Here is a 16,386-nt window from a genome sequence, read left to right on the forward strand (position 1 = left end):
GAAAGCCAAGTGCAAGGCACAGCCACAAGCCCTGCTCGCACGACGGCTGAGTGGGGAGTTGGCAGCATCAGCGGGGTGCATCCTCCCCCAGGAGCGCCGCAGCCAGCACGGGAGGACCTGTTGCTGGCTCTGCTCGTGCAGGTTGCTTCCAGGAGCTCTTGTCTTGCTCCGCGTCTTTGGGCTTCTCCCCATTGTGGAAAGAAAATCCAGAATTCTTGGATTGAACTCTGGAAGACCAGGATTTATATGCAGGCTGGGCCAGCAGACAGGAAGGAAAACTGGATCCAACCCATCCTTAGGTATCTCCAGACCAGAATGGCTCAGCTCGGTGGGATGAGCCACCTCCACCGCCAAAACAATCCTCCACTGCCCCATGAAGGTATTCCACCTCCATGATGGCCCCTGGCTCTTCTCCTAGACTCTGCCCAGGTTATGGGGTAGGAGAACCTCTTCTTGGATGCAGAAGTAGCTGGGGTCCCTCAGGGACCAGCTGAGCATCTGGAAGCTGGGAATTTGCTGGGTGCCTCCTGCCTCTGCAGCAGAGTCGCTGATGTGAGGCTCATCAGCCGCACATACTCCGCCAGCCCAAAGTGCTCCACAATTCGGGATCAGACATCAAAGCAACCCAGCAGCCCAAGCCGGCTCCTCCCCGTGGCAAAGGGGAGCGCGAGGTGCAGCTCCTGGCAGGATCAGGCCTGCCACATAGCAAGCGTGTTCAGAGAGGCACGGCTGGCAACGGGGAGCAGGGAGCAGAGTCATGCCGGCTCATCAAGGCTGGCAGCAGCTCCGGGGCTGCTCGTGCTGGGGATGGAGCCGATTTCACTGCCTGAAACAGCTGCGAGGTCTCATCCAGCCCCATCCCTGCTGCGCTTGGAGATGGACGAGCATGTCTGTGTGGAGGAGCAAGACCAGGCAGATGCATGCGGGAGGGCAACGATGCAGGGTGGCAGCGAACCAGGGACAGAGGGAGAGAGCTCAGACTGCCAGCTGAAATCTTTTAATCACTGCACCGCTCAAATATTTCCGAAGCGTGACCCTGACTGGGCTCCTCCAGGCGAGGCAACAAGCCCCAGCTGGTTCCCCTGGCTGCTGCTATAAATGCTCCCTCCTGCTCCCAGCCCAGGGCAATTATGGGGGGTGGTCAGCAGTGCCTCTGCCTGGGAAATGAGCTTAGAGCCCCCCTTTAATTGCAGCTGGCGTTTATCAGTTTTCCGGAATGCTGCAGCCCTGATGCTTTGCAAAGGGCTGGTCCCCCTCTCCTGTCAGAATGGGGGTGATGCTCAGGGCAGAGGCTGTCCCAGCTCTCTGGATAATTTCTCCTCTCCCCGAGAAGGTGCTGAGCCCAGGGAGGTAGATCCTGTGCTGCTGTGGAGATGTGTCTCTGGGTGTGTTGTGTTTTGCAGGAGGGGTGGAGAGCCCAGGCTCTGGGATGTGGTTATCCCTCTGTCATTGTCTGTCTGCCTTGGAGTTGCTGGGTGTGGAAATAGAAGTTAGGCTCAATCTGGCTTGAATTTAAACTGGCAGCCAGGCTGGAGAGCCATGGAGACAGCAGCTGCCTGGGGGATTAATTTCTGGTGTCCATGTCCTCCTGTTTCCATCCTTTCCTCTGCTTGCCAGCACCTGGGGAGCCTTATCTCAGGTGGGCAAGGTGGTGTGGGCATATCGACTCCTGGGGACAGTGCTGTCCTTGCATGGACTTGTCCCCACCTTCGGTGAGGTGCTCCAAGGGTGATGTGCCTGCAGCCTGCTCTTCCCCGCAGGCTCTGTCCTGTCCTGCTGGGCTTGCTGCCAGCTGAGCCTGTTCTGCAGGCTGTGGGCATGCACGTAGCAGGGAGGGAAGGCTCCTGGCATCCCAGGGTGCTGTGCTTGGCGTGGAGCCCAGTGGAGACCTGAGCCTTGGTCACACCGCGCAGCAGCCAGCCTGAGGTCTGGCTCCCAGTTCCCCACGAGTTTTCTTCTCCGAATTTCCCTGACCACCCAGGTCAAGCCCTTTACCTGCCTTGGGAGGAGGAGGTGTCTCCTCCTGCCTTCCCAGGCAGAGTCTCATGGAGACCTCTCCTCACCTCCTGCCATCAGGGAGCACAACCTAAGCCCCCTGAGGGACCCTACTATGCTCCTCCTGGCTCACAGCAAAATCCGCATCATCTCCTGGGGCTGGCAAGAGCTGCCAGGGAAGTTTTCAGATGGAGACAGGGAAGCAGGAGCCCTGGGATCGTTCTTTGCCTCCCCAAAACTGAGGGGGGCTGCCTGTGTGAGCTCAGGACGTTCTTGTGCTTGCTCTGCCCTGTCCCCAGGAGCGATGTGGACAACGCTGTCACAGGGTGCTGCAGCCTGTGGTGGCTCACAGCAGCGGAGGAGTTTGGAGGCTTGGGGGAATGTGATATTGGTGTGGGTCCCATGCTTGTGTGCGGGGCTCAGATGTACTGGCCTGAGCCCGGCTGGGAGTCGAGTCCCTCCTTTGTTGAAGGCCTGCATTTGCATGGGCAAAGCTTGCAGGGAGGGTTTCGAAGCCAAACGATCCTACCTGCCCTGGGTGGGTGCTGAATGAAACCTGTTCAGCCTTCTATTTATTTGCATTTGAATGGATGCCTGGAAACTGGTTCACCAAAGCTGTGATAGAGTCTCCTCCTGATGCGTTTCCATCCTCACCTTCGGGTCCTCGTGGCTCTGACTCCTCCTGAGTGCTCCCTGATGGTACCAGAATGCTGCTGTCATCATTAACCCAGGAGAGGTGCTGGACGACCAGGGGAGCTGCCTTGTCCCTGAGCTGTGCAACAGAGCTGCCGCATCTCTGTCTGCTGATCGGAGCTCAAATCGGGACGTTAACCCCAGCACTGAGGCTGAGACCCCAGCAGGGCTGCAGAGACTTCCCAACCGATCCCACCTGGGATCCAGCTGTAGGGACTTCCCAGCAGAGGAGGAGAAATTCCCTGCTTTTGGGGCTTATAGGAGGAAAGGATGACTTATTAATTAAGAACAAAATAGAAGTGAAACTCATTGACATCTTTGCCACTTGTGAGCAATGTGTGACTGCTCAGGTACTGTGGTGGTCGGGCACTGAGATGCTTTTTACCCATGTTGTCTCCTTGGACTGTCTGGAGATGGCACAGAGGACATGGGACTTCAGCTGTTGAGTCCTCCTTGCACCTCCTGGGTGGCTTGACTCAGTGATGTCCTTGCTTTTGATACGCCTCTTCCTACTATTTTGGAGGTGGTGGTGGGTCTGTCACCTCCATCCTGTCACACCTCTGTGAGTCACCATGACTTGCTTGCTGTCCTTTTTTTTTCTACCTGGATGTCTTCTGTCTCCTACCCTGCTTTCTGCTACTCCATGCTTTCTCTTCATGGCTTGAGACTTTGTTTTAGCCTGGTTCTCTTCTTGGTCTGCCTCTTGTCCCCTGTCCTGGCAGTCCTGAGATGTATGGAGGTTCTCGACCTGTTGATCCATCACCTCAGCCCCTCATCTCCACTTGCTGGTACTCCCACGCCTGATGTCCCGACTCATTTTTCCCTCCACCCCAACTCTGGGTAGCTTTTCTTGCTTTAAAGCCATGGGTAGAAGGTGGAGAAGGGATGTAGGTGTTATTCCCAGGGAAACACCTCGCTGTAGGAGCAGTAGGAGGTGTGTGGAGGTGACGAGAGACCTGGCAGCAGCTCGCTGGGAATAGGGCATTTGAGTTCATGGGCAGGGCTGGTGCTTGTCACCCAGCTGTGCACATCTGGCCTGCTTTGAGGGGGGGAAGAAACAGCACATCTGGCAGAGCAGCTGTGAGCATTTTCCCTAAATGTCTGCAAGCTTTATAAAAAGTGCGGTAGAGAAGGGGGCAACCCAGCCCCTATCGCCCCCAAATCCTCCTGGATTAGAGTGGTTCTGTCCCAAACTGGGGTGGGGGTGGGAGGTCACACTGCTCTGTGAGCAGGCGGCTCCAGGCAGGAGCCTCACAGCCTCATCCCTGACCGGCAATGGACTACATGGAGGCTGGGCCTGATCCTGCCCCAGCTATCCTGCTGCAAACCCCCAACAGCCCAAGCAGATCCAGCAGCTTTGTTCAGGATGTAAACCCTGCCAGCAGAGCTGGGCTCCGGAGAACCACAAACTCCACTGGCATTTTCCAGGTCTGTCCTCCCCTGACCCTGGGAAGTGGATATTTCCCAGCAGTGGGAATACAGCTGTAAAGCCTTAAAAATAACCTGCTTTGCTTTCAATGCTCTTCACAAAATAGGCCACGTTCCTTCTATTTAATCCCTGGGCATGAGATGAAACTCTTGCTAAAGGAAAACAGCGGAGGCTTCCAAGAGGGCCCTCGGTGGGTGCCACCAGCTTCCCTGCAAACCTCCCTTCCTTGCTGGGGGCTCCATAATTAGCAAAAATAACAGTAAATGTGCTTGTCTGAGTGTAAAGGGGAAGGCAGAGAGCTGGGGTTAATCTGGAAGAGGGAGGGAGGTGATGGCACTCCCTCTGCTCTGCTGGGAGAGGTTGTCTCGACCTCTTGGAGCAGCTCCGCTCCAGCAAGCTCTGAGCTGTGGTGTTGGCAGCCTGCTTGCCCTGCCCCTGTTTTAGGGGGGGAGAGGACACGATTTGCCTCTGAGCAGCAGGAAACAGTTTTTTTTTGGGGGGGATGGAGCAGGAGGAGGATTTTGGAGGCGGGGAGGTTGTGGCAGGGGAGGAGGTGGCAATGCTGAAGCTTGGCACCCATTGGCACAGGTTTCTTTGGGCCAAGAGGGCTCGGAGGCGCTGGGGCTGCCCTCACTGCGCCCCATTGCACCCACGCCGTGGGGCAGGTCGGGGCTGGGGCACACGGGAGGGATGGGGCTGCCTGCCTGCACCCCGGTGGCTGTGGGTGCCTGGTAGGATGTGCCAGCACCCACCAGCTGGAGCAGGGCAGGTGCGATTTACTGCTCGGCAAACACTTGGCAGCATAACCGCAGCCAGGAAAACTGCCAGCGTGGTCCAAGCAAACATCCTGGCTGTGCCGGAGCCTTGGAATGGGACTGCCTCGGCGTGCTGGTTTGGAGAGGGATTATGCAGTGACACCAGGGATGGATTTCACTCAGGATGAGAGGGGTGTGAGCTTGACACATTCTCTGTGGGGGCTCAATTCAGCTTCCCATCGGTGTTGTGAGAGTGCGATGTGCCCTCTGATGAGCTTCCCAGCTGGGAGCAATGCAGGGTATTATTGTTGGGTCCCATCCTGAGCTCAGCACTCAGTTTTTCCTCTGCTCTTCCTCAGATCATTTTTATTTAAGTTTTTAGGACTTCTGAGCTCTTGCTCAAATTTTCCCCAGCCTGAATTTGGTCCATTACCTCCAAATGTCGCTCGGCAGCTTGCTGGGCTTAAAACAGCCCTGGCAAAGAGCAGCGACCCGAGGGACATGGCTTACAAAAACCATGATGCACATCGGAAAAGGCACTTTATTCTGTTTACTTCTGCCGTACTGGAGTATACAGTGGAAACCTGCGCTGGCTCCTGTTCTCCGCTCTCCTCTCCGGTTTCACGCTGCCCAGGTGAGTGCCTGCCATCCCTCCCCACTGAGGGCATCCTACCTGTTGTGCAACCCCCCCTGGGGCTTGGTGCAATCTGCTTTATGAAACACACAGCAAGCACGCAGAGAAAGAGCAAGGCGGGGTGTGTTGTTTTGGGTTTTTTTTTCCAAGTGGGTGGGGACTCTTAAATTCCCCTGGCATTGGCCACAGAGTTTTTTCCAAGCCTCTGTTCCAGTGTCTCAGCCCGCCTGGCCCTGGGGGATTTGGGCAGCTTCATCCCCAGCCTGACTCAGCACAAGACGCTCTTCATCCTCCCTCTTGCTCCAAGAGCTGTGGCAAACATCCCTGTAGCAGCCGGTGTTGTCCATGGAAGTAACACCGGATCTGTCGGGGTGGCTTGGTGAGGACCAGAGCCATCAGGTCCTTTCCAGCACGGTAGCCACTCTTGGGTGGCCCAAATGCGCACCTGAAGTCAGCATTCCTCAGGGATGCTCAGGCTTTTTTGCCTGCCCCCACTTGCTTATGCAGTGCCCCCCTCCCCTGCCCAAAGCCACCTGGAGAGTTGAGGCTCCCAGGTGAGCCAGACCAGCAGCCCCCATATCCCCAGGGCCCTCCTGCATCTGTGGGATGCCAGCTCCCAGGGAGGAGGAGGAGAGCCAGGAGGAGGTGGCCAGCAGTGCTCCAGGAGGTTCCAGACCTCCAGGTGAGGTCATGTCCCCATGCCTCAGCCCTTCACACCCAGTACTGGTTGTTTTTCAAGGGAGGGTTGGAAGTCCGGCAGTACTGGAGAAGCTCGGGGTCCGGTGGTGCCCCAGGACCTGTGCCCTGCGGTGGGGGGGCCGTGCCCTTGCCCTCCAGGATGTTGACAGTAGTTAGGGGGATGCCTTGGTTGGGGTCCGTTCTCCGGAACGTCTCTTGGTCTGGTACAGCCCCATTCTTGGCCTTGGAGGAGGGAGTGCCCTGGACGTGGTGCTTCCCTGTCTTGTTGCGCTTGTGCAGGTAGAAAAGCAGGGGCAGGATAAGGGCCAGCAGGAGAAAGATGAGGCAGATGGGGATGATGATGCTGAACATGTTGGCCTCGATGAAGCTGAGGAGGTTGCCTCCCTCCACGGGGCTGGGGCTGGTGGTGGCACCGGCTCCTGGCCAGGTAGTGGGAGGCATCCCCAGCTCGCTGGCATTCAGGCTGTTCCGCACTGTGCCCTGGGGCTGGGGTGCTGAGGGTGACAAGGGGGCCATGAGTAGGGTGACACCATAGGCTTTCGAGGCGTTGTAGGGCTCAATGCTGTATCCCAGGGATGCTAATGCTGGTGGCACGCCGGCAGCTGCCAGCTCAAAGATGAAGCTGTCACTCTGCAGGGGCTGGTCAGTCTCCCCAGCATCCAGCACCTGCAGCCCAACCAGCCCTTGCTCCAGCTCGCTCTGGCTGAAGGTCTCAATTGGGGTGGTGGGTTGTCCTGGGTTCCTAGAGACCCTCAAGAGACGGCTGCCATGGGGTGCCCTGCGGATCTTGAAGACTGGGATGCTCTTGGTGCGGTTGGCCAGCTCGCTGGCATCAAGGATGCTGGTGTCCAGAAGGGCTGTGGTGCCCCTGGGCCACACAGTGCCTGGCCTAGACTTCACCAAGGCACGGACAGTCACATTCACCACCCCAGTCCTGTTGGCTGCTCGTGACATAGCAAGGAACTGGAAGCTGTCCTCTGGAGATGTGAGGTCAGTGAAGGTGAAAATCACCTCCCCACGGTCCATCTGCTTCTGTGAGAATCCCCGCACTGGCTTTTGGTTGACCTGCACTTGGCCAAACCTTGGGTCCTTGGTGATCCTGTACAAGGTACCGCCTGCCCTGAGCTGTGCAGCTCCCATGAGGTGATGGCGGGAGATGGAGGCCCTGTTCAGGTCTTGGGGCACCTCCAGGAGCACCGGGCTGGCAGCAGTGCTCACTGTAGGCAGCACCGGGCTGGCAGCAGTGCTCACTGTAGGCAGCACCTTGATCTCCAGTGAGGTCAAAGTGGGTGGGTGGTGGCCATCGGAGAGGCTCAGTGCTAAGGACCCTGGAGCATGGCTCCCAGTGGCAACAAATACCACATAGCCTGCGTTGACATCCGCTTGGGTGAAGCGGTTGATGGGCTCCTGTGGGTTGTGTGTGTTGGCCAGGTGGCCAGTGAGGGGTCTCTGGAGGATACTGTACACCATCTCCTCTGGGGAACCTGATGGGTCCGCCACATCCAGGTACTCTCGGGACAAAGTCGCTATGGATCCTGGCAGGACCTGCAGTACTTCTTGCCGCCTCACCACTTGCGGTGGCTTGCTGCTGCTGCTGGTCACTGTTAGATTGAAAGCTTCAGAGATGACCACCCCTTCCTGTGGAGGATGGATGGACTGCTGCACCTGCGGCTGGAGCCAAGCCTTGAACCTGAAATAGTCTTCAGAGATACTGTCTCCACCATGGACATAAACCAGGCGTCCTCTGGCCAGGTCTGACTGCAGGAAGAATGCCCGTGATGGCTGCAGGGGCGCACCAGCCACCAAGAGCTGCCCATGAGCTGGCAGCTCTGTCACTAGGAAGACGACGTCATGTGCAGCCCTCTCGAGGTCTGGGATTTGACTTAGGAGGTTGGAGGCATCCAGCACTGAAGTGTTAATCTCAGCCTGTTGAGCCCTTGCAAGCTGAAGACCTGGAGGGAAAAGGGAAAAACCCAAGAGTCTTTTATACCTGGAATGAGCCAGGATCTGCTGGAGATGAGAGCAGACCCAGGCAAGAGCAGAAAAAGGATTGCAGAGGGATGGAGAGAGATGAGAAGTTGACTGGGACTTAGTTTGGTAAGCTGATGAAGGAAGGACCTGCACAGAGAGCCAGCAAAAGGATGGATGCAAATTTAGATGTTGTGTGGCCATGAGAAATTGCACAGTGGTGTCTTCTTCAGAGAAACGGGCCCTCATGAAGTTTGCACAATCCCCCTCCCCAGGGATTGTGCAAACTTCAGGAGGGCTCATTTGTCCCTTGGTTCTCCCTTTCTCCTTTACCTTCATTTCTCCACAGCTGAGTTGAGCGCTGGGGACACCTGGTCTCAAAGGAGATCAGCACGAGAAGGATGAAAGAATCTGAGATGGTTGTGGGAGCGACCACGCGGAAGCGGATGGCATCTTGGGTGAGCCAGAAGGGCTTTTCTGGCATCTCGTGCTGGTAGAAAATCAACCCGCTGTCCACCTAAAATACAAAAAAGAAAGATCAATGAACTCTGCTAAATGTTACAAAAAATACCTGGGGTAGGTGATGCCATGTGGGACGTGGGTGCCTCTTTCCCAATTCTGGTGGGATGGGCACTGAAGCACCAGGGGGGATGGTGGTGATGCTGTTTAAGAGTCAGTATGTGTACCCTGAGCTCTTGTCTTGAATGTAGGAAGGAGCAGCCAAGCCCTAATTATGTAAAGAAATGGAGGTCATCACCAGCCATGGCATGGTAGCCACTATTGAGAGCTCATGGTGCCTTTCTGGCAGGGTGGGTAAGACAAGAGGAAATGGCCTCAAGTTGCACCGGGGCAGGTTTAGGTTGGATATTAGGAAAACATTTATTTACTGAAGGAGTGGTGAAGAACAGGCAGACGCTGCCCAGGGCAGTGGTGGAGTCTCCATTGCTGGACTCCAAAAAACATGGCGTTTTTGGGTTCAAAAAACATGTAGACATAGCACTTTGGGACATGGTTTATTATGGTTGGGCTTATGGCTGGACTCGATAAGCTTAGAACCCGAATGCTTCTGAGTGATGGTTCAAAATAGGCCTTTTGCCATGCTCTGCAAAAGCCTGACCCTGTGGGAGAAGTGTGGTAGCAAGGCTTTGCTCAGAGTAGGGGTGAAAGCATCATGCTTGGGCCTTGCCATGGGCAGCAGCCCTGGTGTCTGGGTCTGCAGCAGGGAGGTAGCCTAAGAAAAGGGGATTATGACTCCCTGAGCCTCCTCTAGCAGTAAATCCAATGCTGGTGGCTGTGGTAAAGCTGGTGCTGGGGCGGCAGCTCCTAATCCCTCTTAGCAGCTGTTGGCAGGGCTGGGAAAGTCACAGTGTGACTCTGCCTAGTTCTGCCTCCTGCCAAGGATGAGGCTCCACCACCTGTGGAGACGGTGGGCTTGGGCTGGGACCCCAGGGCTGATGGAGGGCTGTGCCTTGAGATCCTGGGGTGCTGGGGAGGTAGAAGCTTACCTGAGCTTGGGTGAAGTTCCTGATTTCCTCCCCCTGGGAGGTGCTCAGTCTACCCAGGCGCGGGGCTTGCTCGATGCTGTAGTACAGGGCAGTAGAGCCGACTGGGCTGTTGCTCACTGCCTGCAAGTTCTGACTGGTGATGGGCTGCAGGGCACCTGAAGAACACATTGAGTATTGACTTCAACCCACCTGCAGCCTCTGCATCTCTTGACAGCACCCAGGCTCAGGCAGGGGGTGGTGGAAAAGTCCAAGGGTCCTGCTTGCCATTGAACTGGGAGGATGGGGAATGTGCCTGTACACACCTGGGCAGACAGTAAGGCTCTGCTTCTTGGCCAGGCTGATGCGGGGCTCTCTCTGGGCCCTGACGTGGAAGAAGTGCCCAGGAGACAGGTTCTCACCATCCCACAGGTCGAAGGCGAAGCCACCATCCAGGGGTCCTGTGGAAAGCAGAGAGCCGGGCATGTACAGAGTGCAGGGGGGCTGCAGCCCCCCATTAACATGGCACAGTTTGGACCAGGTTACCACGCGATGGAGTTAGCGTGAGTCTTGGTGGCACAGTGTTCCCCTCCTGTGGTATCTCCATGCTTAGGCTGAGGTTGACACCAGGGGACCGGGGCACCTCAGCTCTGCCCTACCTTGGTGCACGAAGAGGATGAGGCCATTGTTTATCTGAGCTTGGGTGAACCGTCGGACCTCGGCGCTGGGCGCTGACCTCAGCACAACCTTCCCGTTGGCTGGGGGCTGGATGGAGTAGGTCACCTCCTCCGCCGGAGAGTCCTTGTCCTCAGTGCTCAGGATGTGGGGGCTGATGACAGCTGTGGCACCTTCCCGCAGCTGGGGGACAGAGAGAGGAGGCTGTAATCCCCTTCGGTATACCCCGAGCACCTCTCCCCTCTTCCTCAGTCTGTTCTGCACCCTGTCCCTGTTCAGACTGCTTTGCTGGGTGCCTGAGCACGTCCCAGCCCAACAAGGGTGCCTTGTCCTTGTGCTGGGTGATGCCCCATCATCTGGCCTCTTCCCAGCCCTGCGTCACCATGCACCTGCACCGCTGCTGTGTTTCCCAGCACGTGCAGGGCCCATCTATCTGCAAGGCTTGTGCAAGAGGGCAGAGGTGAGGTCTCATCCCTCCATGCCTCGATTTCCCCAGGCTGGAAATGGAAGAAGGCATGGTGCTGGGGCAGCCTGTGGGACTGGAATGGAGGCTGTGCCTTTGACACATCTCTCCCCATTGTTCTGCAGAGGAAAGGCTTTTTGTGCACTCTTCAAGCCGTGAACTTGCTCCCTGAGGTGCCGTGTATGTGATGACCGCAGCCCTGTCTCTCCTGGCTGCGTGTTTCTGTTAGCTCGTGCTCCCGGCAGATCTCTCATCCCACCGCCCCCTCACAAGGCTGCAGGGAGGCCACCAGCCGCCCCAACAAACCCTCCAGGAATGACAAGTATGTGATTGAGCTTAGGGCCACCCCACAGTTTCCCAGGGCTGCTTCTTCCCCATCCAGCAGTGCCCACCCATCCCCAGGGATGCTGCCAGCCCGGAGCCCTGGCATCTCCCCTCTCCAGCTGGAGGCAACAATTTTCCCTGCTCCTAACCCTGTGCTGTATCTCAGTCTCGGTAGACCACGGGGATGAATCCTGCGCTGCCAGACAAGTTCTGCCCACACTCCCCAGAATCTCCTTTCACCCTCAGGATGCCCCAAAATCGCAGGGCACGTGGACTGAGCCTTCCCGCAGGGTGGAGGGGGAGGATGTGCTGCATCCTACGGCATTGCAAGCCTGGCCTGCATCCTGCAAGCCCGCAAGACAACACCCGGGTGTTGGAGGAGCTGCTCTGCTGGGTTCAATGAGGTTTTTTTTCTGCTCTTTTCAGCTGGCCTAACCCAAAACATTTCTTGAGTGGGTGTGGGTGCCGGCAGTGAAATGAAATCCCTCGGCAGTCCCTATGGGATGGTGGGAGGCAGGCTTGAAAACATAGCTTTGGAGAGATGGGATGGGGGAAGCGCTGCTGAACACTCAGGAGCTGAAGCCGTGGCAGAGAGAGCTGCTCTGCTGTGCGTGTACTGAGAAGTTTGAGCTGCTCACCCACAGCCAGGTCACTTCAGTACCTGCTGAAACTGCAATCACACCCAGGGCTTGATGCTAAGGAAAACTCTGTGGTCAAAGCCTGGAGAGGTGTTTGTAGGAGGGTGGGGGTGGCTGCCCACTGGGGACGGGCACAGGCTGCAGCTGGAGTGGCTTTGCTTGTGACTGAGACCCTGTGCTGCCAGAGCTGACCCGTTTCGCCACGCTCCCCGTCCTCTCTAAATTATTAAAGCCTTCTGCCTGGTTCCTGCTCTCACTTACTTGGCTTATTATGTTTGTTCAGCCTCCGCGTCGCCTCTGCTCTCCTGGAGAGCACGCAGACAGGCAGCAAAATAACACTGGGAGCGTGGCCGTGTGTTTTGGTGCAGCAGTGGAAGTCTCTCTTGGCAGCATCCAGCCATCCTTTCTCCTGATGTAACCCAAAAAGCTGCTTGGGGCAGATCTGCCTGGTCCTTTCCAAGGGACTCTACTTTGAAGACAGAACCCTGCCTGCTGCCTCCTCAGCCCTTCGTGGACTTTGCGCTGTGGGGCTGGCAGGCAGGCAGCAGAGTAAGGCTTTGTGCAATCTCTCTCCTAGACCCGGCTTGACCTTTAAACGCTGAAGTCATCTCTCTCGCCAGAGCACAAACACAGCAGGGCCGGGCCACTCCTGAGCACTGGGTTGCTAAAGCACTGATCCTGCTGGGAGCAGGGAGCCTTTCCCAGCTCCAAAGCCCCTCCTGTGGGCAGCTGAGCGGCTGTGGCTGCTGTTCCCAGGGCCAGCAGGGGATCCCAATGGAAAGGCGGATGGATCTCTGCCTCAGAGTTTATTTTCGGAGCTTCTTTCTTTCTTTCTTTTCATCCCCTTTTTTTAGCATGGTGTCTGGGAGGGAAGGATGTGCTTCTCCAAGTGCCTTGCAGTCGTTGGGCTAATGGACTGGCTAAAAATAAGGCAGGGAAGGAGCCTCCTCCCTGTGCGCAGGGCTGGCTCTGTGTGTCTGCTCGCGCCCCGGGGAAGGATGTGTGGCACTGGGGACAGAACTGAGTCCCCTGCTTTGGTCCCATCCTGCCCAGAGCCGCCCTTTTGGGATGCGTTCAGACTCAGCGAGCAGAGAGGGACTTCTGTGGCTCTGGAATGGGAATGAGGGGCTGCCCAGCAGCAAAGGAGTTAACCTTTCTCTGTGGGAAGTGCAGGATTTTGGCGCAGCTGGGGCAGATGTGGGGCCACCACTTACTGCACTAGAAAAGGGATTTGCTGGGAGGGGGCTGGGCTGGGGGTACCTGAAGCAGGGCTGGTTGTGGATGGGGGCACCTCCAAACTTTGTGTCCCTGGCCCCTATCCCTGCCTCTGGAGGTGGGGGTGCCTGGCCCTGGGCAGGGCAGCCCATCCTCTTCTCTTTGGGCATCTCCTCCAGAGCCCAGGTTCCCAGACACCTTCCCAAAGCCATCCTGGCATTTTGGTGCTGATAGAAAGAGTTGCTTTCTATGCTGCCAACCTGGGAAATCCTGGGATGCGTGAGGATAGCCTGGTGGATGACGGGGAATGATCCTGCTGGAGGGATGCTCCTACGTGTTTTCTAATAATTTCTTTGCCACAGTTTCACGTTAATGATCCTTAATGGGTCGGGGAAGCATCTGAAACAGTAGGTGGGACTTCCAGCAGCAGGTGAGGCTTGACATGCTTCTGTTCTGAGCTGGGGGTAAGGGGAGGCACGAAGGCTGCCTGAACGGGGAGAGGCTCCTGGTGAGGGAGCGCAGGGATAGGATGAGAGGGGACTGTTTTCAGCTGAAAGAAGGGAGATTGAGATAAGATTTTAGGAAGAAATGTTTTCCTGCCGGGGTGGGGAGGCACTGGCCTGCGTTGTGGCCCAGACAGTCTCAGCTGCCCCATCCCTGGAGGTGTTCCAGGCCAGGCGGGATGGGGCTCTGAGTGGGGGGCTGTCCATCCAGTTGGAACTGGATGGGCTTTGAGGTCTCTTCCTACCCAAACCATTCCGTGATTCTGCCATTCTAGGACTCTGCGACTCTGAGGCTCTGGAGCGTGTCCAGAGAAGAGCAACGAAGCTGGTGAGGGGCTGGAGAACAATCTTATGAGGAGCGGCTGAGAGAGCTGGGGTTGTTTAGCCTGGAGAAGAGGAGGCTGAGGGGAGACCTTAGTGCTCTCTACAACTACCTAAAAGGAGGTTGTGGAGAGGAGGGAGCTGGGCTCTTCTACCAAGGGACAGGGGACAGGACAAGAGGGAATGGCCTCAAGCTCCGCCAGGGGAGATTCAGGTTGGATATCAGAAAAAAATTCTTCACGAAAGAGTCATCAGGCACTGGAACAGCTGCCCAGGGAGGGGGGGAGTCACCTTCTCTGGAGGTGTTTAAGGAACGGGTGGATGACGTGCTGAGGGACATGGTTTAGGGAGTGTTAGGAATGGTTGGACTCGATGATCCAGTGGGTCCTTTCCAACCTGGTGATTCTGTGTGATTCTGTATTTCCCATCTGCGCTGACGGACCGCGCTCCCGCCGCCCCGGTGCCCGGCGGGGAATGGCGAGCGGCGCTGCCGCGGGGCGATGCTGCCCCCTGGCGGCCGGTCCCGGCGGCGGGAGGGGCGCACAGCGCCGTCTCCACCTCCCGCAGGGCCTCACCCCACCGGGAAACCACCCCCCTTGGCTCGGAGCCCGTAGAACCGTGGAATGGGTTGGGTTGGGAGGGAGCTTGAAGCCCATCCAGTTCCAACCCCCCTGCCGTGGGCAGGGACACCTCCCACTGGATCAGGCTGCTCCAAGCCCCATCCAACCTTGAACCCCTCCAGGGATGGGGCAGCCACCACTGCTCTGGGCAACCTGGGCCAGGGCCTCCCCACCCTCACGGTGAAGAATTTCCTCCTAATGTCTGGTCTATCTAGTCTAAATCTTCCCCTCTCCCACTCAAAGCCATTGCCCCAACTCCTATCACCACAAGTCTTTGTAAAATGCCCTTCCCACCCTTCTTGTAGCCCCTTCAGGTACTGGAAAGCTGCTCTAAGGTCTCCTTGGAGCCTTATCTTCTCCAGGCTGAACAACCCCAACTCTCAGCCTATTCTCATGTGGGAGGTGCTCCAGCCCCTGGATCATCTTTGTAGCCCTCCTCCGTACACCTCCCACAGAATCAGGTTGTCCAAAGCCCCATCCAACCTGGCCTTGAACACCTCCAGGGATGGGGCACCCACCACTTCTCTGGGCAACCTGGGCCAGCATCTCCCCACCCTCACCATGAAGAATTTCTTCCTAATGTCTCATCTAAATCGTACCCTTCCAACTTAAAACCAACACCTGCCACTGGTCTTCACCCCGGCTCTGCTGTCCCCACATTCCCAGGGAAGTATGGACCAGGCTGGGAGTGGGTCCCATGGGGTCCTCACACTGGGCTGGCCAGCCCCAGGGTGTCCTGGCTCTGTCTGCTGGGGTGGCTGCCCATCACCGTGGCATCCTGCTCTTACCTGCAGCCCAGCGTTGACCCGCAGCTGCGGCCCCGTGGAGCTGCGGGGCAGGATGGTGACGAAGAGGGTCCTGGGCTGGCTCTGCCGGGCCATCTCGGAGGCGTTGGCCAAGAGGGTGAAGCTGTCGGCCTGGGCCCAAGGGCCATCCTGCTGGTACTGGATCTGCTGGTTTTCCACCTGCAGGGCAGGAGCTGGGTGACCCTCCTGGGAGGACGTGGGCCACCAAGCCTGCTGGAGAGGGGTGATGGGGGGGGTCCTGTGCACCAGCCCGGGAGGAAGGAAGGATGCCTGCCACTTGCTCTGGGGCATCCAGGGATGGATCCAGCACAAAGACAGGGAGCGGGATCCCCATGGGAAGCAGCCCAGGGTAGATGCTTTGCCTGCATCCCCACCCTGGCATTTAAACACACCGTGGGGGTTGATGCATGACCTGTCCACGGGCCAAACCCACCACCCCAAATGTATCCAAGGGAAAATATCTCTGGAGCCTTGGAACTCTTCCCAGCCTCTCAGTGCCACCGGGGGCTGGAACTCACCCCTGGGCTCTTCCCAAACCTCCTTGTAAAGCAAAATGTTGGGCAAGCGGTCATCCTTGGCTGCTATACCTCGCTCCAGGTGAAGCCGTGCAGCTCGCCATCCTCAGGCCGCGCACTGTTCAGGAGGGTGCCAAATCGGGGAGGCTCAACCACCTTGAACTCCACGTCGAGGGCCCTGTAGTAGGTGTTGGGGATGTTGAGGATGCCCGTGGAGAGGGTAGCAGAACCACCTCCCATCACTGTGATGTTGTGGACATCCAGGGGGACAGTGATGGGGAGCACGGCCAGGCTCACCACCACCCTCTCTAGCAGGTCTGCATTGCCAGCTGTGATGTCCACGACAAACTGGTCATGTTCCTCCTCAGGCCTGGAGTGGAGGTAGAGGACTCTGTCGTTGTTGATGTCCTCCTGGGTGAAGGACTGGATGGGGTCCAGGCTGGGCTGCTCATTTGAGTCTTGGCCGTCCTGAAGCATTGCCAGGAAGCCGGAGGCCGGGGGACTGCTCACCAGGTAGACTATGTCTTGGGGAGGGATCTCTTCGTGGGTCACCTGGGAGAGTGGGGAGACAAGGTGTGAGTGAGGGGCTGGTGCCTACAAGGCTGGGTTGCCCACAGCCCACTCTGTGCTGTCCCCCAAGGATTTGCTCTGA

The 16,386-nt window shown here is 57.4% G+C and overlaps 1 protein-coding gene across 1 annotated transcript in view; it reads right to left on the reverse strand.

Moving 5' to 3' along the window:
- Nucleotides 1–5,425: 5,425 nt before the first annotated feature.
- The window catches only part of CSPG4 (chondroitin sulfate proteoglycan 4), a 30,747-nt gene continuing 19,786 nt past the window's right edge, over nt 5,426–16,386 (reverse strand). Inside the window, exons 4-10 of the mRNA XM_054077586.1 lie at nt 15,807–16,286; nt 15,202–15,378; nt 10,314–10,512; nt 9,981–10,115; nt 9,679–9,833; nt 8,507–8,690; nt 5,426–8,157 (exon numbers count right to left, since the gene is read on the reverse strand). Of these exons, the coding sequence (XP_053933561.1) occupies nt 6,218–8,157; nt 8,507–8,690; nt 9,679–9,833; nt 9,981–10,115; nt 10,314–10,512; nt 15,202–15,378; nt 15,807–16,286 (3,270 nt within the window). The 3' untranslated portion in view covers nt 5,426–6,217. The remainder of the gene's footprint in view (nt 8,158–8,506; nt 8,691–9,678; nt 9,834–9,980; nt 10,116–10,313; nt 10,513–15,201; nt 15,379–15,806; nt 16,287–16,386) is intronic.

Source organism: Cuculus canorus, chromosome 12 (assembly GCF_017976375.1).
Source record: "Cuculus canorus isolate bCucCan1 chromosome 12, bCucCan1.pri, whole genome shotgun sequence".
Lineage (NCBI taxonomy): Eukaryota > Metazoa > Chordata > Aves > Cuculiformes > Cuculidae > Cuculus > Cuculus canorus.